At 36.6% G+C, this 27,644-nt stretch overlaps 1 protein-coding gene across 1 annotated transcript in view; it reads right to left on the bottom strand.

The window, feature by feature from the left end:
* Positions 1-3,477: 3,477 nt before the first annotated feature.
* The window catches only part of MAP3K1 (mitogen-activated protein kinase kinase kinase 1), a 77,907-nt gene continuing 53,740 nt past the window's right edge, over positions 3,478-27,644 (bottom strand). The window contains exons 7-20 of the mRNA XM_025387932.1: positions 26,559-26,680; positions 25,516-25,597; positions 25,221-25,404; positions 22,924-23,202; positions 19,138-19,259; positions 17,450-17,541; positions 16,980-17,169; positions 15,393-16,674; positions 14,591-14,743; positions 13,456-13,618; positions 12,212-12,343; positions 10,524-10,666; positions 9,682-9,813; positions 3,478-6,121 (exon numbers count right to left, since the gene is read on the bottom strand). Of these exons, the coding sequence (XP_025243717.1) occupies positions 5,972-6,121; positions 9,682-9,813; positions 10,524-10,666; positions 12,212-12,343; positions 13,456-13,618; positions 14,591-14,743; positions 15,393-16,674; positions 16,980-17,169; positions 17,450-17,541; positions 19,138-19,259; positions 22,924-23,202; positions 25,221-25,404; positions 25,516-25,597; positions 26,559-26,680 (3,226 nt within the window). The 3' untranslated portion in view covers positions 3,478-5,971. The remainder of the gene's footprint in view (positions 6,122-9,681; positions 9,814-10,523; positions 10,667-12,211; positions 12,344-13,455; positions 13,619-14,590; positions 14,744-15,392; positions 16,675-16,979; positions 17,170-17,449; positions 17,542-19,137; positions 19,260-22,923; positions 23,203-25,220; positions 25,405-25,515; positions 25,598-26,558; positions 26,681-27,644) is intronic.

Here is a 27,644-nt window from a genome sequence, read left to right as displayed (position 1 = left end):
CTCTCCATTTCACCCTGGTTACAATCCTCATCCTCTCACTATGTCTACATAGATGTTGAGAAATCTTATTAAGCAAATTGACTTTAAGGGAAGCTATCACTTAGTTATCTCAAAAATAAACTCTAACAGGAATCTCAGCATTGTGGGAAAAAGAATTTTGGGGCATGAAGGATTTATCCCTCACCACATCAGCTTAGGCTGGTTTTACCTCTACAGATTTGATAAGCTACAAACTGAGGGCCATGAGGCATGGGGTATAGAGATGTCAGGTTGCATACCAACTAATGAGATTGGCTTCAGTCATCGATGGAGTTCTTTTGGTAACAGATTGTGCAGACAGTTAGCTATTGCAAAATAAAACCTACAAAGTTAACTCTAACATTGACAACATATTTGAATGTTACATATGCATATTAATATTTTGTAACATGATACTTGAGCTATAGTGGTAAGCACTTCACATTAGTGTGTATAGTTAAGACATTAATTTTCTCTTCAGAGGTAAGCTCTCTAGCATCTATAATCAGCATCTCCACTTTTGTTCATCTCACATCTTAGAAGACAAAAGTCTTGGCTGGGCATGGTGGCTCACGCCTGTAACCCCAGCACTGTGGGAGGCTGAGGCAGGCAGATCATGACGTCAGGAGATCGAGACCATCCTGGCCAACATGGTGAAACCCCGTCTCTACTAAAAATACAAAAAAATTAGCTAGGCGTGGTGGCGAGTGCCTGTAATCCCAGCTACTTGGGAGGCTGAGGCAGGAAAATCGCTTAAACCAGGGAGTTAGAGGTTGCAGTGAGCTGAGATCATGCCACTGAACTCCAGCCAGGTCACAGAGCGAGACTCTGTCTCAAACAAAAAACAAACAAAAAAAAGACAAAAGTCTTAGATCCAATTTCCCAAAGCTGAGATTCCCCTCTAATTTTCTACCTCTTTTGTTTTCTAAGTCTGGGCACAGGTCAGAGGTCAAAGGTAGTCAGCCACAGGCCAGTAGTCTAGCCCAAATAGTTTTTATAGTTCTTAATAAGGATTTAAATTAGTTTTTAATGTTTAAACACAGGGAATTGCACCTAAAATCCAGATTTCCAGTTTCTCTTGAAAATTTAGAGCATTTGACAACACTGGGCTTTCATTCTGACATGGTAACAGTGGCCTACCTTGGACATGAACTTGACGCAAACTCTTAGGTCTGCCACAAGCCTTGCTGGGAATCTAGTCCAGTGGGTGTTTTGAGTCTGTGACCTTTGAGTCATTCATAAAAACACATATTGTACATTCACTACATGCCAGGTACTATTCGACACCATTTATATAGGCTCTCTTACTTCTCACAACACTGTCACTTTCATTTTATAGATGCAGAAATGGAGGTTCGGAAAGTCAAAATGGGGGTCACGTAGCAGGTAAGTGGCAGAATCAGATTTAACCCAGGTTGTATCTCAGGTCCTGTAGTCACCAAATCCGTCATTACCTACTTCAAGAGGCCAGTCCTTTCCTTTATCATCACAGCTCAACCTGGCATTTATGCTTACAGTATAATTTAAAACGGCCAAACCATGTCATGACATAGAAAGACAGCAATTTGTGTAAGTTTTCATTAGTCACTGTTTTCCCTGACTGTAGTTATTTCATGCATTGTTTTATAACAAATGACTTACATCAGCTCATAAATACAATCATCGGCATTTCCATATGATATGAGCATAATAGCCCAACATTTTTCTGGTTTCTGACATGAAGACTGTCACCCATTTTATAAAATTATTAGTATCATTTAAAAAGAATTAAGGAGCAATAGAATTGATTCTATTCATCTGGAACAAAAAGTTTTCTCCAACTTAATATTTTTCTTAAGTGACAGAAATATACCCTTTTGCAAAAATACCCAAAACCTATTTAAAAGATGTACATTTAAAATCAAATTATACTTTGGGAGGCTGAGGCAGGTGGTTCACCTGAGGTCAAGATTTCGAGACCAGCCTGGCCAACATGGTGAAACCCTGTCTCTACTAAAAATACAAAAATTAACCAGGTATGGTGGTGTCCACCTATAATCCCAGCTACTCGGGAGGCAGGAGAATCCTTTGAACCTGGGAGGCAGAGCCTTTAGTGAGCTATTGTGCCACTGGACTTCAACCTGGGCAACAGCGAGACTGTCCCCCCGCCAAAAAAAAAAAAAATCAAATCATACAGAAACTTGAAACCAATGTAGAGAAACAAAATGGCTTCTGAACTCTGACATTAACCATCCTGCATGGAGATTGGTTACATGGGGGAGGGGAAGAATTAAGCAAGTCAGTCAGTATGTTGGGAATAATCGGAGTCACGATTCTCACTGCCTGAAAAGGAAGTTACAAATCTGGAAAAAGGGAAAGCTTGAGTGAATCCTGTTGGCGTTGGATTGCAATTGGAAGGTTAGTGTGAGCTCATGGTTTTTATGTGTATGTATGTAGGTATATGTATGCATATTTTACAAGTGTGTGCAGAACTGTATATATTCATATATATATTCTAGCTCTACCAAGAGAGCCAATGAGCGGTGACACACAGTAGAATTGAGCCTATCTAGCACCCAGATCTTGGTTTTAAAAATACTGTTCTCCATCAAAGGAATCAGAGCTCTGGGAAAATGGCTGATCCCAGTGCCAAAGGAGACACTTTGGCATAAGATGGGGCTGAAAGTATGGAAGTGTTTAAAGAATAATGGTGGCTTGCCAAGGATAGAGAAGCTAGCTTTCAGACATTCCCACTGGGCAAACCGCAACTTGAGCAAATATATGATACATGATAAATAAATGGGAGAAGGGAAAGCTCTTCTTTGCAGCAAAATGCAAAATGCTGCAAAGAAGAAGTGAAGGAACTAGATCACCATTTGGCAACCATCAGAGTAATATATTCAGGCAAAAAAGCTAAGAGCAGAGAGTTAAAACTGGGCAAGAAACATGATATTTATGTAGTCTCAAATATCGCCCCTAAAGAATACTTTCAATTATAAAGGTGGATTTTAATTATAAAAGGAAAGAGTAACTATACAGTGTTACTATCAGTTATCACTAGTGACGGGGCAAATGACCTGTCTGCATCCTGACATGACACACCGAGAGGAGCACAGCATCACCTGTGATGTTCCTGCCAAAAGTGTGTACTCTGAATCTAATTAAGAAGCAGCACCAGACAAACTCCATTTGAGGGGCTTCTATAAAATAATAATCTGAAATCTTTAAAAAATTAAGGCCATTAAGGTCAAGGAAGAACTAAGAATGGCCCTGGATTCAATGAGACTGAAGAAACATGACAACTGAGAGCAACTTGTGATCCTGGTTTGGATCCTCTTGCTATAAAGGACATAAATGGGCAGCTGGCGAAACCTGACTAGGGTCTTTGAGTGAAGGGTATACAGAAGTTCTCTGTGGTATTCTTGCAACTTTTATATAAGTATGAAATTATTTCAAAATAAATAAAAGTAACAATTAACATTTGTTCAAAAACTTTTATTTACTATAAAGACAAAAACACCAAAATAGGTACAAATACTATAAAATCGGTTCAATGGGGTAAAAATTTTAATTAAAATATCTCAATATATTTAAAATAACAAAGGATACATTTAAGCCAAATTTTCTTAACCCAGAGATTTTTTTTTTTTTTTTGTAACATTTGCTTACACAGTAAGGTGCTAATAGAAGTTAGCCCTTAAGCCCTGGAAATCTTAGGAATCATAGTCACACAGCAAATATAATTTCATTGTGAAAGTGAACTTTGGTAGAAGAAAAATCTATAGGACACCTGAGGTAGTAGAAACTGGAATAAACAGTAGTAGACGTTATTTACAACTTGAGTACCAAATAACATTAAGAACACAAAAATAATTACACGATACAATTTCCAGTCCAGCTTTGATCCAAAGAAAATAAGAATATTACATCACATTTGCATTGAAAACAAAACAAAAAACAAAACGCCACAATTACCAGCAAGCTGAGGGAACTGCAAACAAACTCAAACACAATGGATTTTGAAATCTACAGATAGTTTGAGTTTGAAATGTGGTGGGCATGGTGATCTACAAAGTAATACTGATTAGCTGAGGTTCCTCAGTTTATACAGTTTACATTTTTGTCAGACACAGTATTCATCTGACCAATGATCTTCCAGTACATAAAATGGCAAGAGTGCATCCTTTAAAGCTTGCACATGAGAGACTTGGAAACAATCTTATTAGAATTGTGAAAATTCTAAGTAGTCAAAAAAAAAAAAAAAAAAAAAAAAACAAAAACCCAAAATAAAACAGAAAGTCAAGTACAACACATTTAGAGCTACCAAACTTCACATTTCTGTACTATTTTTAACTCTTCAAATATCGCCAATCTTCCAAAACAAAGGAATGTAAAATTTCACTAAGAAACATATTCACATAAAAAACAAACTGCCTTTTAAAAATTATAAGCAATATATCCCTGTAAACTTATCTTGTAACTTACTGTATTTCCAATTTGTGTTGTACATTTTAAATGTACTCTATATAGCTTATTTAGTTTATCCTGAGTCTTTGAGAATAACCAATTCTATTTCACACTGGCTTCTGAAGAGTTAAAACTAAAATCTCAAAAGTTGTATTTAATAGTTAATCAGTATTTGATTTAAAAGACTCACACACACACAAAAAGATTAAAAAGCTACCATTTTCCTTCAGGATTCCATGCATCTGAATTTAACTCCAGACTAAAACCATTAGGTAAACTGTGCAAAATCCAAGGAATTAGTGTATAAATGAAATTCAATTCCACTTTTCTTTCTGAACACATTTTCCAAGCAAGTTCAAAGCAAATGTATTCTTTAAAAACATTACTGATTGGTAGTTGAATAATCTTTTTTAAAAATGATCTGCCAGGCCTACTGTAAAGAGATGATGCATGGTAAAAGGAAAATGGCAGTCATATGTTATTACCAGTAGTGAAGGTGAATGATGGATTGTTACATACAGAATAAGACTTAAATGTTGTGAAGTTTCCTACAGTTTGACAACCAAAACATCTAAAAAATTCAAATAAATTTTAAGGTAATCTTGATCTTCGTTGTGAGTTGCATCACAGAGGACAGTTAATTTTTAGTTTATATTTAACCTGCACAATAAGAGTGGTGACTGACTCAAATGTAGGTAGTACTTTATTGTATTCCAATATAAAAAACAAAATTAAGTCTGTATTTTAAAAACTTTTACAATAGCAAGATATTTAATGAACTCTTGTTCATATCTAGTTTTTTTTTTTTTTTTTTTTTTTCTGGTTTGAAAAAAAGATCACCTTTCCCTGAATAAACAAAAATGAATGTAAATAAAAATGAAAATACAAAACCATAATTTCTAAAAACGAAATGAATGGGCCAACAGTAAAATGCACAATGAGCCACAATTGCCCAGGTGTTTAAGAAAATAAAGGCCAACTGTGGGTCATAAAGAAGTATCAACTTTTAAAAATATATGTATGTAATGCTACTCATAGCATATTCTGACCTAAAAGAGGCAGATACTGATTTTATAGCCAGTGACAAAAAATTTGAACGGAATTGTAGAACCCCCGCTTGTGATCACTATATGAAATGGAAGAATAATTCAAATATTAAAATAGATTCTGAGCCCCTCAGCCGCTAATATTGCTGAAAAAGTGCCCCAAAAAAATAAAATTATGCTTCTGCAATTTAGTCATGCAAACTTCACTGTCTTCCTGTTCACCTAGGCCAGTTCTTTGAAAGGCACGGTTTACAATTTCTGCACTAGTTATGGGCTTTTGCATACTGAGCTTAGGTAAAGATCATGATTTGTCAATCACATACTTAGGTTAGGGTTCCCCACTGGCCTCGTTCATAGCTGTTCAGTGGCATCATGGCCAGTAGAATATCAATGTGGTTCCCCAAAAGTTTTTTTCTCTTGTTGAGCATCCTGTTTCTATTGTAGTTGATCTGCATAACTGGCTACCACGTAGTACGAAAGACTGGATGCTTTAGTAGCTCTCTTGATGGAGGTCTGTCCTGAGGTTGAAGTTCTAAACAACGAAGAGCCACATCTCGTAAGCCGGGAGACAAATGTGAAGGGATCGATGGAGCAGTCGTTGCACTAGCAATCTGTGGAGAAAAAGCCAGAGTGTTGAAGCTTTGCACGACTGGAACTTCTGATACACAAGCACATGTGCATCGACCTCATAACCCTTACATTTACATCCTGAACAGAGAGAAATGAAGCAGAAGTGGGAGGATTTTCTGTTATCAAAAAGTCTATAAAAAGATTCATCCACCGGATGGGAGGTTTTCTCTAACAGTCTTTCAACTTTTAGGATTTTAGGATTTGATCAAATCTATCCTATTCCTTATTATTTAAATCAACAAGGCTAAGTACATCAAAATGTTCAGGTAAAGTATTCACTCAAATGGATTCTGCTGTCCTCATAGTCAGTCTCCAAGATGGTTTGTTCTTACTGCACGTTTTCTATTTCTTCAGCAGAGAGAGCTATTTAGATTAAGAAAGACTAAAACTGAAGAGTCAATTTAATACATAGAAAACACAACTGCATTGTTTTTTTCCTTCCATGTTGGACAAATTCTGATTCTTAGTATCAAATACACTATGAAGAATGATTTTATAAAAAAGTTTTAAGTCTGACTACTTTAAACTCACCTACCCACTCCTAATCACAAGAAAACTCTTTCTTTTCCCTATCCCAGTAATTTCATAAATGCTTTGGGTTAAAAAAATGCAAAATAATATAAAGAAAATTCCTCTAAGGTCTGTGATCCTGTATCACAATATACTCAGCTGATATATACACATCTTACACACCACAAAAAGGAAAAATACAAAACAAAAAATTAAAGTCCCTCTTCCTTCTCCCCAAATGTAACTTACTGTTGACGATTTGTGTGTGTGTGTGTGTGTTTGTGGAGAAAAAAGGCCAATACATTCACAGACTTAAGATTTTCTAAAATGTCTACAAAAGAGAAAACTTAATTTAGAGACAGGGTCTCTCTCTCACTCTGCCACCCAGGCTGAAGTGCAGTGGTTTGAACACGGCTCACTGCAGCTTTGACCTCCTGGGCCCAAGCGATCCTCCCACCTCAGCCTCCTGAGTACCTCGGAGCACAGGTGGTGCCACTATGCCCAGCTAATTTTTTTTTTTTTAATAGAGATGGGGTCTCACTATGCTCAGTCTGCTCTCCAACTCCTGGGTTCAAGCTCTGTTCCCGCCTCAGCCTCCCAAAATGCTGAGATTACAGGCATGAGCCACTGTGCTTGGCCAGGATCACTTTATATACCTTGCTCTTTTCACTTAATAATATAATCTTGTAGCACTTTGTAAATCAACATCAACAGCTTTACACTTGTTTAATTTCTGTATAGTGTGGATAATTTAATTACTTTCTTGAGTACACTGAATAATCTTGAACTTGACACTTGGTACTTCTAGACGTAATCTTGAGTAAATTCCTAACAATGGGCATAGCTGAGTCAAAGAATAAGTGCATTAAAAATTCTGGCGGATATTGCCAAATCACTCTCTAAAAAAACATGCTACAGCAATTAATACTATCATAAACAGGGTATGGAAGTGTTTGAGAAAGCTCTGGGGTGATTCCAAAGGCCTCAAAGTATTTACTTCAAGTTAAGGAAACTGAAAATGTTATAGTACAATTTTCTTTAAACTTTACCTAGGAAGGAGAATGCCATGAAATCTGTTAAAATATGAACTGTGCCAATTTGAAAATTATTTACAATTGTTTCCAGGGTCTCACCAAAACTCTTAAAATAACATCAAACTTTCAAATTGATCCTAGCCATGAGTATTTATTGAGCAACTTCTGTATAAGACTCTGAAAAGAAAAAAATGAATCAGACGTGAGGTAGTTTGAAAAAGGAGGCAAGACAGGAACATAACTAGGAGACAAGAAACAAAGTGTCAGAAACAAGTATGTACTAAAATGCTAGGAGAATCTGTGGAAGGAGTTAAAAGCGGGTGCCCTAAGCAGGAGAAGCACAAAATGTGGGCCTTAAAGAGAGTAAGAATCTGAACCACGTAGGGAAGGAACATTGGACGTCTGAAAGAATAGAGGAAATGAGGTGGTAATACAAAACAGGTATTGTCAGAGAGGTGACTGAGGAGGTTATATAGTAAGTGTGGGGAGCACTGGAGGAGGTTACGGCAGGTGGAGTTGACTGTGTGGGCTGAGTGCTTGACTAAGGCCTAGGTGTAATTTTGTTTATCTTCAGAGTAATCCCACGAAGTATGTGCTGCATGGGGTTCTTGCACCAATTTTACATATGAGAAAATAGAGGGTAGACACAAAAAATAATTTTCCTGTGATCACATGGCCAATAAGGGGTAGAGCCAGGGTTTAAAACTAGGTCAGTGTGACTCCAAAGCCCATGATTTCAACCATCACATCTACTGAAAAGCTAAAAATCTCAACCATTACCTATTCTATGGTGGAAAAGGAAATAACTGATTTGTGAGTTATAAAAAGGTACGAAAGGTAGACAGGACTGAACTGACTTGGGTGTGAATTTTAAAAATATACAAAATAGTAAATTAGGCCAGATGTAGTGGCTCACACTTGTAATCCCAGTACTTTGGGAGGCCAAGGCGGGCTTGAGGTCAGGAGTTCAAGACCTGCCTGGCCAATATAGTGAAACTCCAACTCTACTAAATATACAAAAATTAGCTGGGTATGGTGGCACGTGCCTGTAGTCCCAGCTACCCAGGAGGCTGAGGCAGGAGAATCGCCTGAACCTGGGAAGCAGAGGTTGCAGTGAGCTGAGTTCGCGCCATCGCACTCCAGCCTGGGCACTGCAGCGAGACTGTCTCAAAAACAAAAACAAAAAACAAACAAAAGAAAATGGTAAATTAGATTTAAAAAATTTTGAATTATGTAAATAAAATGCATGAGGAATTTCACGTTTTAAAAGTGATGGATGGATATAGATACACATATATATAAATGCAGTACATATTTCTTCTAATTTCTTCTAGGAGCAGTGTTTTACTATTTGCTAATTCAATATTCGTAGCAACTTAACAGAGCATAACTACCTCAAATAACAAGCAGTGACTATATATGTCACTAACATTGACAACACCACTGACAATACCAACTACTGGAAATATACACAGACGCTCTTCGACTTACGCTGAGGTTATGTCATGATAAACCCTTTTAAGTTGATGATATTGTAAGCTGAAAAATGCAGTTAATACACCTAACCCACCAAATACTGTAGCTTAGTCTGGTTTACCTTGAATGTGCTTGTAATACCTATATTAGCCTACTGTTCAGCAAAATCATCTGACAACACAGTCCACTATAGAGTATTGGTTGTTTACTCTCGTGACTGTGTGGCTGACTGGGAGCTGTGACTCGCTGACACTGCCTGGCATCATCAGATTATATTGTACCACATATTGCTAGCTCAGAAAAAAATCAAAATTCAAAGTATGGTTTTTACTGAATTTGTATTGCTTTTACATCATCTTAAAGTAAAAAAAATTGTGTATCAGATCCTCTCTGAATAAATATACAATTTATTTATTTACCTTCATGCTAGATTGTTAGGGAGAACCCATCAAAATTTGCCTCCTGCCAAATTCTGCTGTACTCCTTTTAGCACCAAGAAGTAATTTTTATCTCACAATTACCTTAAATATCAAAGCAAGATGATTGGAGTGTTTTTCTGCATTCCATGGTGGTTTTGCACAAGCCATTTCTATAATAGCACAGCCAACACTCCATACATCACAGCTCCTTCCATACTGTTGACCTCTTAGTACCTAAAATAAATCAGAGTTAATTTGGAAATATGACTCATTTGAAAAAAGAGAAGGCCAATTTGTAGTTATAGATTCTACTTTCTTACCTTAGGGAGAAAACTGGTACAAACAGCAATTATGTGGACTACCTAAATCTAATTTATTTCATTAATAGCTTAATTTTCCAGGTATACAAAAATATTTTGGAGAATTGTGAGATTCTGAAGCAGAGTCACATCACAGAATTTTGCTCTTAGCAAACTAAGTGGCAAGAGGACAACAAACATTACTACATATGAACATGAAAAATTACGAACACGACAGAAGAGGCTGAATCAGAATAACAATGCTTAAACTCCTTCCACTACTGACAGAACCTGCCTCTGTATGCTCATCTCCTTTTAGAATAGAGAGGGAATATTTTTTAAAATTTGTTATGTGCACTTTGAGTTTACTACGAAACAACTGCTATAAATTACCCCAAAATTCTTTATTAGTAACAGCCCTTAAGCAAATCTATTAGAACCTATTTTTTGAATTGTGTCAAGGCAAAGACAGAAAGGTTGGGAAGAAGGGTCTCAATGAAAGATACTATTAAAACCGTATTTTAAGGGCCATGGACTTCTAATTGGTAAGTACATACTGGATATCACTGCAAGATGGTTTAGTATAATGCTGTTACACAGAACTCAAAAATATTTTCTTTCATCACACTCAAAGATGCTTCTCACCTCAGGTGCCATAAATGCAATTGTCCCCAGTAATTGTCCCTGAAACTCTCCTGCACCAGTTCCTTTTGATGCCAACCTGGCTGCAGCTCCAAAATCTGCAATTCTTAGTCTCTGACCAGTGCTGTCAATTAGCAAATTGGCACCTGTCAACAAACACAGCAAATGACCTTGTACGTTAAAAAAAGAAAAATAAGGACAGATTAAAAACCCAGTAAAAATACTAATGAAATAGGACAACTACAAAAGAAAGAAGTGAACATTTCAGAGGTTCAGACAGTTACTCTCTTTTCCTTTCACTTCATTCTTGCTAAAGGCACACAGCTCTCTCTAGCATAAGGAAAATCTAAAACCTTGAAAGCAAAGTCTGAAAAACAAATATTATAAAGCACAAGGAGATCAAAAAGGCGATTTAGTGAAACTTGAAAGAGTAAGTGTTGAAAACCTTTAATATGCTTTCCAACAAAATCTTTTTCCAAAATTCACATTTTAGCCTAATTTACATTTGAAGACAATTTTGTTGAAACATACTGATCTAGACCAATTCAAAGTATATGTGCTAAATTCATAATTAGAGCTTAATTTAAAAAGTTATAAAATTACTTCAATACATTATGTCAAATACTAGCTAAAAAGAATGATGACAGAAAACCAAATTTGCTCTTGAGAAAAATAAACTGAGGCCAGGCACGGTGGCTCATGCCTGTAATCTCAGCACTGTGGGAGGCTGATGCAAGCGCATCGCTTGAGCCCAGGAGTTCAAGACCAGCCTGGGGGCAACATGGCAAAACTCCATCCCTACAAAAAATATAAAAAATTAGCCAGGCATGGTGGCGCACACCTGTTGTCCCAGCTACTTGGGAGGCTGAGGTGGGAGGATCACTTGAGTCCAGGAAGCGAAGGTTGCAGTGTGCCATGTTTGCAACACTACACTCCAGCCTGAGTGACAGAGACCCTGTCTCAAAAAAAAAAAAAAAAAAAAAAAAAAGAACAGGAACCACAAAAGATTTGAAGGAATTTTTCTTAAAAGAAGTTTATGATATCCCAATATCCCATTATTCTAAATAAAACCAGGTAAAGGAACTTTCTGGGAGCCTGTGTATCATGAGGCCAAGACAGGGAATCTGGAGACATGTATTGTATACTTTCTGCCATTAACTAGCAATAAAACTGTAGAAAAGGCACAGCCTCTCTTGTATTCAATATATTTTTCTATTAAATGAGGAAGGCAGATTAAATGACCCCTAAGACTTCTTTCGGTTCTAATATTCTGAATTACTCAGAAGAAAAAAATCCCATAGTTAGAAACCATCAACAAAGGTTCATTTTTTTTTTCCTTCTTTGAGACAGAGTCTTGCTCTGTCACCCAGGCTGGAGTGCAGTGGTGTGATTTTGGCTCACTGCAACCTCTGCCTTCTGGGTTCAAGCGACTCTCCTGTCTCAGCCTCCCAAATAGCCAGGATTCCAGGCATGCGCCACCTCACCCTGTTAATTTTTGTATTTTTAGTAGAGATGGGGTTTCACCATGTTGGCCAGGCTGGTCTCGAACTCCTGACCTCAAGTGATCCACCTGCCTTCACCTCCCAAAGTACTGGGATTACAGGTGTGAGCCACTGCACCTAGCCCCGAATTTTAAAATTACATTAATTTTTTTTATTTTGTCACTAGATAATAATTAAAAGAATTCCTACCTTTGACATCTCTGTGAATGATTTGGTTTTCATGGAGATACGAAAGGCCACGAAGTAATTGTTCAGTGTAGTTAATAACTACTGATTCTTTGAAAGCTCCATATTTACTCAGCAAATGAGCCACAGATCCCCCTATAAGACAATAGAAATAATTATCATAAACTTAAAGACGGAATTAAAAGTATTTATTACACTTTGATTTCTAAGGTTTTTCACTGCATGAACTCACATTCATATATGAAATAGAAGAAAAACATTTCAAAACTAACATATTCCTGTATCATCTCAAAAACTACTAATTAGGAGACACTTTCATGGAACCCACAGGGAACCAGTTTATTGGAGGGTCAAGATTTCAGAAAGCTGTAAAAGTTAACCATTTTGGATGAAACTATTTCTGAAATGTACAATTCACTTCTCTGTCTTCTCAAAATAACACAAAACAACTTTATTAATGACTAAAGTAAACAATGTTAACAATTATTTAGTAAAAGGTGAAATGAATGGGAGGAGGAACAGAAGACCCAGAGTTAGGCTTCATATCCTACCATTTACTAGCTCTGCCCTGGAACATGTCTCAAGTTTAGCTGCTTTTAAAAGTGTTTATAGTAGTCAACCTATCTACTGTAGCGTAAATCTTTATTAAGACCAACAACACATAACGCACTTAAGAACTGATTGGTAAATAGAAATGCACTCTTAAATACACACGCAAATCTAAGAAGTTAAACCAAACACTTAACCCGTTCATCACATCAGGTCATTAATTTTATTGTATACATTGTATAATACAAAATAAAACTCAGTCTTCATTTATTTCAGCAGATGACAAGGTTCAACTTTATGCTTCAGTGCTAGTTTACTTGTAGTAAGTTTTCAAGTTATATGTTAATTTTGTTTTTATATTGTTATGTTAAAACACCTCCTCATCTGTCCAGTTTATCATGGCTACCTGGAAATATACAGATCTTATACATATCAAGTATTAAAAACAACAATGCTACACAATCATTGAAAAACACACTGGAAAAGTTTAAAAGGTAGAGATAGTCAATATTTCATTTATATTAAATGAAATACAAAATGAAGTATCTGTGGTTCATACTAATATATTCGGGTGATTTGGTTTTAGAAACCCAAACTCTTTGATAAAAATAAATTTTAATTAAACTGGTTTTTCCTAAATTTAATCACAGAAAGTTAAATCCATGTACTACTATTTGTAATTTAAAACATTAACATACCTGCCATCCATTCAATGAAGAGATTGTAATTGCTCTTCTCACACGTGGCTCCCAACATCCTAATGATGTTTGGATGATTCAGATGGCTCATCATTCTTATCTCTTCTCTTAATGCTTCTACTACTTCTTCTTGCTCAGATGATGTGTTTCTGACATAAGTCACCTGTTTCAAATAAACATGTTCACAGAGTTTTGCATATTTTCTCTAGCAATCTGATCTAAAACGAACAAATGCAAACCAGCATATATATTAGCAACAGATGGCATTTATGTTCATGGATGCAATGTACTTTAAAAAAACCCAAGTCAAACTCTTTTAAACACTAAGAATCTAGCGTAAGCAGCAGTGAACATCAGAAATGACAAAAATATCCGGATATAGTCAATATTCCAATAGTCTCAGAGTAAAAATGAGAAAAGTCCAAATATGGGAAAATAATCAACATGATTTAAAAATGAAAGTTTAATAACTTTCCTATCCTAAGTATACTCATTATAAAAAGTAAATCCACTGAAACTCCAAGATGGCACTGCACCAGTACACTGTTGAAAGTACCTGAAAACCACACCTCTACTACCTACAAAAAGCAAAACCAAAAAAACCTTTGTAAGGCCCATCTTGATATTGTAGTCTTATGATAATCATACTTCAACTTTTATTTTTTTTGAGACAGTCTTGCTCTGTCGCTCAGGCTTAAGTTCAATGGTGCGATCTCGGCTCACTGCAACCTCTACCTCCTGGGTTCAAGCAATTCTTCTGTCTCAGCCTCCTGAGTAGCTGGGACTACAGGTGCCTACCACCACGCCTGGCCAATTTTTGTATTTTTAGTAGAGGCAGGGTTTCATCACACTGGCCAGGCTGGTCTCGAACTCCTGACCTCAAATGATCCAACCACCTTAGCCTCCCAAAGTGCTGGGATTACAGGCATGAGCCACCACGTGCGGCCTCAACTTTTAATAATAACAGAATTCATGATATTTCTGGTGCTTTGGAAACATCTACTTTGAAATCTAAGTTTCTCAAAGTTTAAAGAGCTAAAGCACAAACATGTGGACATATCCTTTATTCTTTTTACTGAACATGCTTCATTTTGTGATTTGAATCATTTCATTTATATGCTCACTAGATATTTACCTGTTTAACAGCCATTAAAGTTCCAGTTCCCACATCTTGAGCCTGGTAACAAGAAGAAAATGCTCCAAGGCCTATCTGTTGACCTTTCAGCCATTCAGTGTCTTCTCTATACGGTTGTTTTGCTTTGGTATGTCCCGGTAGAGTCTCTGGTGTCTACATATTAAATGAAAGCAATCTTTTTACTGTTAAAGGAGTAAGATTTTGTGAAATTAGTCGGCAAGATATTATTCTTGTTCAGTCTGGCTTCCCAAACCACCTATAAATGTGACCTCTGAATGGAAGGCATTTGTGACTAACATCAAATGCAAAAGTGATCACCATTATAGAATTAACCAGAAATGCCCACAGACAAGAATTATTGCTGTTTAAACAGTACAAACATTATTGTTGTGTAAGTAATAATTTTATGTGGAAAAATCTGCTTCTAAATGTTAGAAGCAACATTTCTGAATTAGGTTTATTTTCGAATGGTCTAAGGAAGCTCTCTGTGAGACCGTGTCTTGCTCTGTTATTCAGGCTAGAGTGCAATGGTGTAATCACAGCTCACTGCAGCCTCAAACTTCCAGGTTCAAGTGACCCTCCCCACCACAGCCTCCTGAGTAGCTGGGACCCCAGGTGTGCACTATCACGCCTGGCTAATTTTTTGTAGAGACAGGGTCTTGCTTTGTTGACCAGGCTGGTTTCGAACTCCTGTGCTCAAGCAATCCTTCGGCCTCAGCCTCCCAAAGTGCTGGAATTACAGGTATGAGTCACTGCCTAGCCCCAAGGAAGTTTTCTAACCTCTTAAAGAATCTATACTTACATCCTGTTGAATAATGATGATATCTTCTCCATTTTCAACCTGCAGCTGAGGAACTATGGGGAGGGCATCCTGAGACGCTGACATTGCCATGGCAATTGCTAAAGCTTCTTCTTCTTCAGCTTCCATCTTTTCTTTGCACTTTTGATTATGATTCACATCATCTTTGTAGGTATCATCATTTTCAGCCTTTTCAGGAGAGAGGACAGCAACTTCTGACTTGAAAGTGACTGTTGTATCACTTGAAGGCATAGATGCTTCAAGAAGGTCCTCAATACTGGAGTTGAGCTCTGTATTGACATCTAATCTGCATTTCTCCTCTACTGGGGTGAACACTGTCTCATCACTGGGTATAAGAGCATTACTACTACTGCTGCTACAGCCAAAGTTGTCATCACATTTGGAACTACTGTTCAGATCAAGTGTCATGCTATTTTTTGAGGGCTCTCCCTGTTTACTTGTATTACCTGGGGTAGGTCGAGATGGCTTTGGCCTGTGTATATTACTGGAGGGCAAGGGTCTTGACTGAGTAAAGACTGGGGAAAGTTTATCTGAGTCTCTGTTTTCAGGACAGTTTCTGTGGAATTGTAGAGAAAACTTGCGCTGTGTTTGAGGAGATGCAGAAGGTATTTTGCAGGGAACAAATCCCTGAAGTCTATGCTTAGAGACATCTGTTGCAGTGCCAGCTGGTACAGATGGGGCCGAAGAAGAAGGGCTTGACAAGGCTGGAAACATTAATTGGGAATGATGAGATAAAGGAGAGGAGTTCAAACACTGACTATGGGGCCTGCCTTTTGTTTGAACCATTGGCTTTGGTTGCTCTGTTGTTGTTGAACTAGAAGGTCCTACTGAAATGCTGGGCAGTCTCTCAGAAATGTCCTCTGAACTGGAACTCAATTTTGTAGCACATAATCCTTTTCCAGTTTTCTCTAAATGGATTGTGCACTCAGGGGAACTCTTCTCTGTGGTTTCCGGATAGTCACTGGGAACAGATGCCTGCAAAAAGCTGTCCTGTTGACCATCCAAAGTGTCTTCTACGCCCAACTGGATGGCTTCAGCAATTTCTACCTCATCTGCAATAGCCATCAAACGGCGACGCATCCTGGTGAAGTGAGTGGAACTGGAAACACTCAGCATTTCTAACAGTTTTGAAAACACATGGGGTACTGTAGTAACCATTCTTGCAGAACTCAAGTAGATCCTTCTGGAAAGTTTGCCAACCATTGAGTGGGAATTATCAATGGACTGCAAAGCAAAGGTTAAGAGGGACAGCAGCTTCTTATACCTGAAAGAAAAAACATTCATTACAATAATAAGTTCCAATTACCGAAAAACATATGGAAACTTAAAAAATGGTAGTAATTTACAGCATGTATACTTCAAAAACCATTTCAGCATAAAGTATCTATAAATTTTAAATTAAACATCCTAGACTTTGGGTTTTCATATGTCAATCAAATATTAAGGTATCAGCAACCTATTTATGCTCTGTATTTTCTGAGTCTTTCATAAATCTAAAATGTGTCATTCCTGAGGAGGGTGTAGGGAGGGCAGAAAGATACATGTAATATATTTTCAGAGAAAAATCACCTGATTTCAACAGGCTCAGCTTGTGAAACATCAGTACTGACAATATGAGGATAAAATTCAGCAGGAAATTCCAACAACAGTCTATCTATAAGACAAAGGCGGCCAAGAATTTCTTGCCAATTGTTTGATTCAGTTTGGTTTCCAAGAATACAGTTTAAGACATAATCAACACCACCAATACCAATGGATCCTACAAAAAGGAAAGTAAAAATAAGTGATTAAAAAATAGTGATATTAAAATCTAAAATAAGACATGATTAAATGGTATAAGGCCAACAAAAATATTCTGAACTATTTTCAAGAATTTCTCTCTCAGATTAATTCACATTTCTAACTGTAACACAGTGAATCAATTTATAAAATTACTTCAAAATCCTGTAAACTGCCTCATGAGAGATTATGAGATTAGACAAGGCTGCCGAGGAACATGATAAAATATGCTATATTCATTTTAAGTGAAAAGTTATTACCAGCTTTAAGTATTTCTCTGCCAACTGCCAACTCTCCTGCTTGGCCTTTGCACAGTTCCAACAGTGTTGATATGGACAGCTGACTTGTGCGGCTAAAAAGCAAAGGAAAAGCAACATCAATCCTGGATCTTGGCTAAAATACTATACAATATTAGAGGCGTAATGCAAGGCCTTGTGAAAAAGTGGAGAAATGATGTTTTCAGGAGTGTTTACTTTTCCACCACTAAAATCACATGAACAATGTCACCATAAATAGTAATACTCATTTATTAGGTCTAATTTTGTAAATTTAACATATCCTCTATGTTAAGCACAGAATCTTCAACAATGGCTCTTAGCAAGTATTGATTTAAATACCAAATTAGATAAAAGTCTTACATTTTGTTAAAAGAAAAAACAAAGACCTTGACATTTTGATTTCTGAACTTTTACTAAGAAGCTCTTGAATTAAAAACAAAACCTTCCCATCCAAAAACCCTCCATTTCCTTACATAGGCAGAATGAGGTCTGAATATTTTAAAATCTCTCTACAGTATTTCTTATGTTCAGTCATTCAGGTGACCAGGTAAACAACCTAACTTTAAAGTTTCAAAAAGCGAGCAGCACAACAAATACCATGAGAACACTGAAGTCTCAGAAATATACCTATTCTAATACTAAAAAATGACACTTTTCCTATGCATTTTGCAAATTACTTTTTAATTTGCATATTTTACAGATATACAATGTTTTCTCTAAGAAACAAGAAAACATCCAGTATTTTCAATCTATAGAGAAAACAACAGAGGCAAAAGACAGACTTCATGAGATGAGAAATTCGTTAAAGGTAGGTACCTAATTTTTGAGACCCTGTGCAAACAGTCATTATGACTTGCAGAGGAAGAGAAAAGTGGTACTGAGAGAGCTCTAAATGGGTGAAATGGAAGAGGCAACACAAGGGAGATTCAACACTTGTTGCTAATCAAGATCTGCTGGAATAGAAAGAAATAGGAACTACCAAATAACTGTTCACAGTAGCTGTGATTATTAAATGAAAATTTTTCCTCCTATTTTATGGAAGGGGAAAATAAAAGAGAACCACTGGTCTGAAAAAAGCATGGCTTGTACTCATCTTTACTGTCACTGCACCTCAATTCTCTACTTCATATTTTTCTTTCCAGTCAGGGTTATTCTTGTTCCCTGTCAATTTTCAAGGATATTGCAGGAATATATAAAATCTAAAATTTTTTTGACTAAAACTGTCATAATTAGAGTAAAATTCCATTACACTGAAAATAATGAGATGGATTTGTTAATTTTTTATCCTGATAATAAGGCATATACAGGTGTAATGATCTTACTGGTTCCTATCCTGTGTAACCCATGAGATTATACCTTATGGATATAAATGTCAACTACAGTTCTTACCAACTGTACTTCAGATTATGAATGTTATTTAAGAGAATAAATCACAATACAATAATGTGGAGATCCATGCAGTTTGTTTGCCTGGCTTTTACTTGCCAGTAGTTCTTTCCCCCAGTCCTTAAGAGCTTCAAGTACTGCATTTCCATTTTAAATCTCACATTAAAAGACAATGTTCAAAGACTCATTTAATAAAATGTATCAGATATTCACTAGGTGTAAGGCTTGCTGCGAGGCACTTTTAAGACAAGAGGGTTTGAAGTGGTTCATCAATGAAGCCTTACCTATTGGCATCTGCACATTTGACTAGGATGGTGTCTACAACTGGCCGGAGAAGTCTCTGAAGTTTGATTCTTTCCGCTAAACTGTGGCAAGGAGTATATACCAGCATGGCTCTCAGTGTTTTCTGAGGAAAAAAATCTGAAGGTCAGTTTATGTACACTTAAAAAGCATCAGAGATAATGGCCTAATTTGAGACAATATGAGCAACAAAATAAGATAGGAATAGATTATAACCCATAGAATAAAGTAAGAATCCCATGCGTCTGTAATGATACAAACAACTAACAAAATAAATGAATGGGGTAGAAAGGAATTTTCTGAACTCTTTTCTCTGCAATTTTTAGAAGTCTGAATTCATTTCAAGACGTAAAGTTAAAAAAAATTATTTTTAAAAAGAAAAAGAACAGGAGCCAACCTGAAAAGGCTCTCAATGGTCAACGCTGGAATAATTAGAGCAACAAAACAAATGATGGTAGTACTGGGTTGCAACCCATAGAACAAAAGGAATACCCAGGAGCCTACACTGATATAAATTAAAAATTGAGTAGGTACATAAACGGAGAAGCTCTACTTTATAGAATAATTCCAATTAATGTAGAAGGAATGAGAAAAACAGAAAATCACCATTAGAACACCATTTTTTAAAAAAATTATACTTTAAGTTCTGGGGCACATGTGCAGAACGTGCAGGTTTGTTATATAGGTATACACATGCCATGGTAGTTTGCTGCATCTATCGTCCCATCATCTACATTAGGTATTTCTTGTAATGCTATCCCGCCCCTAGCCCCTGACCCTCGACAGGTCCTGGTGTGTGGTGCTCCCCTCCCTGTGCCCATGAGAGCACCATTTTTAATGGTGTAGTAATAACTGCTATAGGCAAGATCCACAAATGTTTTTAAAATCAGTGGACAAAATTTTGAGGTGAAATAGGATATTTGCATAATCTCAAAGTAACTCTCACAAGATATCTATGAATATTAATTTTACAGCAGGGCAACTTGGTAGATATTACCTTAACTGACAGCATCACCAATAATAAAAGCCATGGACGTATGTACCCACTGACATGATGCAATGAGAAAGGCCTATCACCTCTGTGGCATTCTTGTGAAAAATATGTAACTTCCATCTAATCATGAGAAAACATCAGAGAAACCCAAATGGAGGGACATTCTACAAAATAACTGGCCAGTATACTTTGAAAGTATCTGTCAAGGTCATTAAAAACTAGGAAAGGGTGAGGAACTGTCATGGATGAGAAGACATTAAGGGGACATGGTGACTAAATGCACTGTGGGATCCTGGATTGGATCCTGGGACAGAAAAAAGACAACAGCAGAAAAGCTGGTAAAATCTGAATAAAGTCTGCAGTTTAGCTATGAAGGGCACTGTTGGGCAACAGGAGAGATTTCAGTATAAACTTTATAGTACAAAACAGTATTATGATTAATGTTAATGTGCTGACTGTATATGGAAGAACAAATGGAATTATGTATTTGGTTTTAAGAGACACATATTTAAGTATTTGAGGAGAAAGTGTCATGATGCCTGCAAAAAACTCTCAAATGGTTCAGCAAAAAAAAAAAAAAAAAAAAAAATTATACATGGAGAGGGAGGGAGAAGAAAAAAAGGAAGAGACAGAGGAAGGGGACATAAGGGAAAGGGAAAGGGTGAGCTTTAAGAGCAGAAGCCATTTCTGCCTTCATGGAGCCTGGTATCCTTTATACAATCTTTGTGCTCTAAGAACTCATAAGCTAGTTGGGAAACAGTCTTAACTTAAGAAGAAACAACCATGACAGTCAGGCAGTTACACTGCGCACAAAAAGAGTAACACGGCAAAGGCTTTGCAGAAAAGGAACTGGCAAAAAGAGGATTTTATTTAGTCAAGTATGCCTGAAGGTTTGTGTTGGAAAATAGTAAGAAAGCGGCAAAATGTTGGGCCAATTGGTGTTTATTCTACAGTATGCTGGTCCCTCCAGATGCTACGTGAAGAAACAGGCTGTAGCAAAATAACTCTGGGAAACAATGCATTCTACCCTTTGATCCTTTAGGTTCACAATGTACACTAGCTTACTGAAGGATCCTAGAAGTCTTTCAGTCAACAGACCTAGTTATCCTTGTGTAATCCAGTGTTCACCAATCTTAACTGAATACAGGATTCTTTCTTCAGGAAACTTTTCACAACCCTGCCAAACTTCCACAGAATATGCTTTAGGAATGTCGTTGAAAAAACAGAAACCTCTAAAGGTTTCTAAACGAGTTGGGGGATAATCAAACTTGTGTTTAAGAAATAATGATGACTATTCATGTTCTTACAATGTGCCAGGCATACAGTTGAAAGTTTCTACATAATCTAATTTCAAATCTAAGAGGTATTTTCATTATTTTATGGGTGAGAAAACGGAAGTTTATTTAAGAGAGGTTAAGTAACCTTCGTAAAGTCACCATGCTAGCAAAAGGGAGAACCAGAATTTGAATCCAGGTCTGTCTCTATGATCTTGATCATGTGTTCAGATTACCTAGGCTAGTCCAACTTTAACCAGCACATTATGCAAGCACTGTGGCTGGAATGATAAATTATGAGATCACTCAATTGTGACTCCAAACCCATGTTCATAACTGTCATGCTGTATTACCTGTCAAGAAGATTCATTAGGCCTAATCGTTAGAGGATGGATTAGAAAAAGACTGAGGTTCCGGGGAAGCCTACAGACTACTCATGAATTTTAAAAACAGACCAGATAAGAATTAAAGTAGTGGTTCTGAATTGGGGGCAGTTTTGACCCCTGGAGACATTTGGCAATGCCTGGAGACATTCTTGGTTGTTATGACTGTGGGCATGACTGGGTGGGGGTGGGTTTGCTCCTGGTATCTAAATGGGTAGAGGCCAGGGATGTTGCCACAGTACACACAGGACAACATTCCTGGCTCTCCCCCCACCCTGCAACAAATAACTATCTAACAAATGTTAATAGTACTGAGGTTGAGAAACCCTATTCTAAAGAGACAGATACTCCTAAATTACCTCCTTGTCACTCTATTCCACTCATGAAAGAACTTTTAACAAGTTAAACTGAAAAAGCAATTCAATGATCTATGTCATGGAACCCTTTTCTTTGAAAAGGCTTTTGAATCTCCACATGACAGTGTTTATTAAAAATCAAAATGTTTATTAAAAACATATCTTCCTTAATATCTGATAAATTTTTTAAAAAATCAGAGTAACATTGATGACTTTGCTATCCCAAAAAGCATTTTTAATTTGGTCATGTATAAGATATCTGCTCAGAAAAACATAAAGATATGAACAGCAAGACACTAAAAAAGTCTTTAAAAATTAGCAAGCTTGTCTAGCTCGTCCTATTTGTTGTTGTTCTGTTTTGATTTGTTTTAGGCTTTAGCAGCCTGAAGCCATGGTGTTTAGTCTGTCTCTAGGGATAAGCGGAAAAGGAGGATGACGAAGGAGCTTTACTGTCCCAACCAGAAACAGAAACTAAGAAATCGTAACTGTATTCTCTCCCTCGGATACCCCTGGGAAGTCTTTAAAACAATGAAACTAAACAGTGAAATAGCATATAAGAAAACTTGGACATACATCATAAAACCAGTAAAATTCAAATAAACAGAATAAAAGAAAAATTGTAATTTCCTGGAATTATGTAACAAAAAAAAAATTTGGATTTTCCAAAATTAGGTAAAGTAGCTTTATTGTATCTTAAAAACACTACGAACCATCAAAAAACCCCAAACTCATAATGATATGATTATGGAATAAAGCTACTTACTAAAGCAGCAACGTACACTTTGTAGACAGGGTCAGCACAGACCATTGACAGAACGTTGCAGCATGCCTCCACCACATCTCCTGAGATACTCGTCTGGGAAGACCCACTGGCAGCTCCCCCACTCGGGCTGCTTCCACTGCTGCCCCCGGAATTTCCAGTGCTCTCCCCATTTGCCAACAGCAGGGCCCCACTGACATCATGGGAAAGACGCCTGAGGGCCATCTCTCTCACATTCCAGTTTCTAGAAAATAAGCAGCCAACGAGTTCCATTCCAAATACCTGGATCAAACACACACAATGAATTCAATGTAAAGAAAAGCTTATGGACCCAGAGTATTTTGAGTTTAGCATCATTTTTGATTACTACATAAAAACTGAGCATTTCTTAAATCTTCATCATCCTTCAGAACTTCAAATATATCCAGCCACTTAAACATCATAAGGAAGAATTTTATACTCAGGTTTAACTGGTAATTATCCAAAGTCATTAATATTTATTAGTTCAGGTAAAATTAATAATAAACTCCATTAAATCATTAGATGGCTATACATACATCCTATGCCTCTACTGTCCCCCATGCTTACCAAAACGCCAAAAAAAAGGGAAAACCTCAACTCTGTATTCATATTAAGGTAGTTTAAAGAGAAAAACTGGAGCAAGATTAAGAAAAAAAAAAGATCAAAAAAGGCACCAGGAGAAGGTTTCAAGAGATACAGAGTATTTCTCTTACAGACAAGAGCAGTAAGTAAAACACATTTAATTAGTTTTTGTCTGTACAAAAAGGTTTAAAAAACTAGACAAAACAGGTAGGACTGTAAAACGAACGGAGTGGACAAATCAAACTGAAGAAAAAATGCTTGTGTTCGAGTAAGCAAAGGAAAACGGTAGACACAGAGTTATAGTACATGCCGTTACCGTCGTCAATCCCATGCCCCAGAAGCCAGAGTCCCTACAGTGAGGAAAGCGTGAAGGGTCTTTCCCTTCACGCTTTATGGGCCAATTAGCTAAAAGCAAGCTTAATACCTAAGATAATTCATCATGTGAAAAATGTCTAAATATTAAAGATGAATAAACACAACTTTTGGAAAAATGGATCATGACATATTTATTTACATGTGTTTTGTTATAAAAGGATATTATGGGAGAATGAACCAACTAGAATATAGTGAGCTTCTGGTACTGTTAAGTAGTGTACCACTACCTATGTTTTAATTGTCTTACCTAATATGCTTAATAAAAAGCTAGGTATATAGAGCCTAGTCTGACCTAAAGCTTAGGCAAAACAAACTAGACCATATCCTTGAAAGAATGAAATCTAACAGCTCAGAATCAACTTGAGAGTTCTTTGATGGGTCATGAAAGGGCAGGTGAGGACCTATGTTCATTAATATTTCATTAAATTTCATTAATGGACTAGATACAAGAATATGTGTTTAATATTTTTGCAGATTTTATTAGATTCATAAATGGGTTGCTAATATGCTAAGAGAATTCCAAAGGTGCAGGACTGTAATGGTCACAAAAGAAAAATGAAACAAATCCTAATGATATATAAGCTCAATGTGTTAATACATCTGTTCACAAATTTAATTCAACAGAATTTAACAGATTACTGAAAATAACTATTTTACTTCATTATTGTCTGGTACAGACCTGACTGGTTTTAGATCCTACATTTAAAAAATAATAGACTAAGCATTCAACAACCAAGAAAATCATTACAAACCAACTGACAAAAAAGCCCTACTTACTGAGGATGAAAAAGCATTCAATCAGAAGAGATGGTAAAGGGATGGAAAACCGTTCTTACAAATCAAAATGATGAACTCAAGGTAACTATCACATATTTTTTCTTATTCATCTGCTCTGCAATTATTAAGCACCCACTGTATGCCATTAGGATATGAAAGGAGAAATTAATTTTAAATGGCAGCAAATAAGAAACATGATAAAAATTCTTGGCAGGAATGGGGATTAAACATTGGGAAAAGTTAGCACTGAAGGGTTCTGGTTTCTATCCTTCTATCCTTGAATAACCCTGTATATCTGTTAGTTCAGGAAAAGATGTTTCTAGATACGTGAAGCGAAACCACAAGGAAGTTTTGAAGTTGAAGCTGTATAAAAAGCAGTATAGTATTAATACCAAAAGTAACATTAAAATTTCCAAAGGAATAAACGTCATGATGAAGGCAAGCAAAAGTATTTTTTAAATTATAAACAACTGAGGGAAGGAGACAAACACATTAACTGATCTATAAATATTTCTTTGAGAAATGAAAAACAAAGAACTACTTACCTGAATCCATGGCTCAGCTAAATCTTTGTAAGCAGGAGGGATTTGCTGAGTTCCATAATGAGTAAGGTTAAAATTGCTCTCTTGATTCCTTCTTTGTGATCCAGCCAAAGGCTGCTGCTGTACGGTTTGCTGCTGTGCAGCTCTGAGGGAAGAAGGGGAATCCACAGGACTTGACAATTCATGGCTAAAATGAAAAATAACAAAACTTGCTTTAAAAAAATTAACAGATTTAAAGCACACTTTGAGAAATTAAAAAAAATTAAACATATACATATCATTATTTCAAAATTATTACCTGTAGAAATCATGAGACCTCCACTTAGATCTACAAAGGGGACATATTAAAGGTTCTCTATTTCTTCTACACTCTTCTGCCCCTGAAAAATTACAGAAACAAAATCTTACAAAAATGTAAATGCTTAACATTATTTATATTTCTTTTTTTTTTTTTTTTTTTTGAGACGGAGTCTTGCTCTGTCACCCAGGCTGGAGTGCAGTGGCCGGATCTCAGTTCACTGCAAGCTCCGCCTCCCGGGTTCCCGCCATTCTCCTGCCTCAGCCTCCCGAGTAGCTGGGACTACAGGCGCCCGTCACCTCGCCCGGCTAGTTTTTTTTGTATTTTTAGTAGAGACGGGGTTTCACCGTGTTAGCCAGGATGGTCTCAATCTCCTGACCTCGTGATCCGCCTGTCTCGGCCTCCCAAAGTGCTGGGATTACAGGCTTGAGCCACCGCGCCCGGCCTCATTATTTATATTTCATAACTGTTTATAATAATTAGTTTACAGGATTTATATAGAAGGAACCTCAAAAATAATCTAAACATTTATCTGAAAGCAAGTACACACAGCAGGTTAAATGATTTTGATTTGCAAATGCTATTTTATTCATTCTGATAATGTTACTATTAACATTAATAGTTAATATTAGTATTTTTCCAATGTTAATATTACTATTTTTCCAAACGTTCTGCCCTGTTTGACTACCAGGTAAAGTCCTTCCAAACCTTACTTTGATGCTAGCCTTTCTGTAATGCCTGCCCAGGTCTTCTTCCACCTCCTTCCCTTCATGTATACCTTCCAGATTGAAACTGTTTCTAATTCTATGCACTTCTTCCATTACCACCTATGTCACACTTTATTGCGTTTCTTTGCTCACATAGGTCATCTCCTAAAGATCCTACATTCCCACTTGCTGAAAACTCTTCAGAGAGGACTTAGATATACTGTTTTTATTCTCTCACCAATCTCCCTTCAAGCCATGTTACACTCTTAAATAAAACATAGTTAGCTCAGAGAGCAACTGTGCTGAATAAGCATAGAGAGAAAAAGAGCCACATACAAATTGACATGCAGTGGTGGTGCAGCTTGTTCCTGCAGCCGTCTTCACACACTGTAAGACTTTCTTCATCAAGCATGCCCAATAAGCAAATAGGACACATCTGCTCCTCTTCATCCTTTATACTATAGAAAAGGGGAAGAAAAAGTATTAAACATAAAAGAATATAAAGCAGAACTGATATGCTAAAAACACTTTCTGCTTGCTTAGAATATAAATACAGTAGAAATTCTTGTTTAAGAGCATCTTATATACTAAGAGATACATATTTATGCTATTAATATACAGTAATTTAAAATCAGATTAACACACCAGTACTTATAGACTGTAGGTGTGAGTTAACTTTCTTTGTGATGAAAACAATACAGACTGTAATCTTAGAAAGAACATTTGTATCTCCCAAATTCTGCTACTGTAGCTTTTGAATAAACCAACAGGTTTGAGTACGTACAAAAATATACTACATGGTACTAGTTTCAAGATTTTAAGTGCTGGCGGACCTTAGAGCTCAAAGATTCCACATCCTAAATTTAAATGCCTATTTCAGAAATTTCTGGTGGCAGTATGAACTGGTCCAACTTTCCTAGAAATGAATCTAGGAACACGTCACATTTTAAGGGTACACAATCTTTCACCTAGACTTCTAGGAATGTATCGTAAGAAAATAAAAAGACAAATATACAGAAATGTATGTATGAAAATGTCCACTGCAGTATTATTTAGAATAACGAAAAGAAATCAAAACAACCAAATGAATGCCAAAAGGAGGTTAAACAAATTACAGCAAACCCAGGCACCTTGAAGCCTTTAAAAAGGAACAGAGAGATCCATAAATGAGGTCAAAATAAAACTACCATGTATAGAATGATTCCATTTATGGCAAAATTGCAGCATAATGGGTAATTATATTGCATATACTTGATTATCTCTAATATACAAAGTATTTTAAAAAATCAGTAAGAAAAATACTAATAGTAAAATGGACAAAGGAAATAAAAAGGCAATTGGAATAAATAATAGATTGGTAACATCTAGCCCCCATAATGGCATAGAAAACCAGGTTCTCATATCTGGTAGAAGTAAAAACTA

Source organism: Theropithecus gelada, chromosome 6, assembly GCF_003255815.1.
Source record: "Theropithecus gelada isolate Dixy chromosome 6, Tgel_1.0, whole genome shotgun sequence".
Classification (NCBI taxonomy): Eukaryota; Metazoa; Chordata; class Mammalia; order Primates; family Cercopithecidae; genus Theropithecus; species Theropithecus gelada.
The sequence above is the reverse complement of the archived record's forward strand: the minus strand, read 5'-3'. Positions and strand labels throughout refer to the sequence as shown.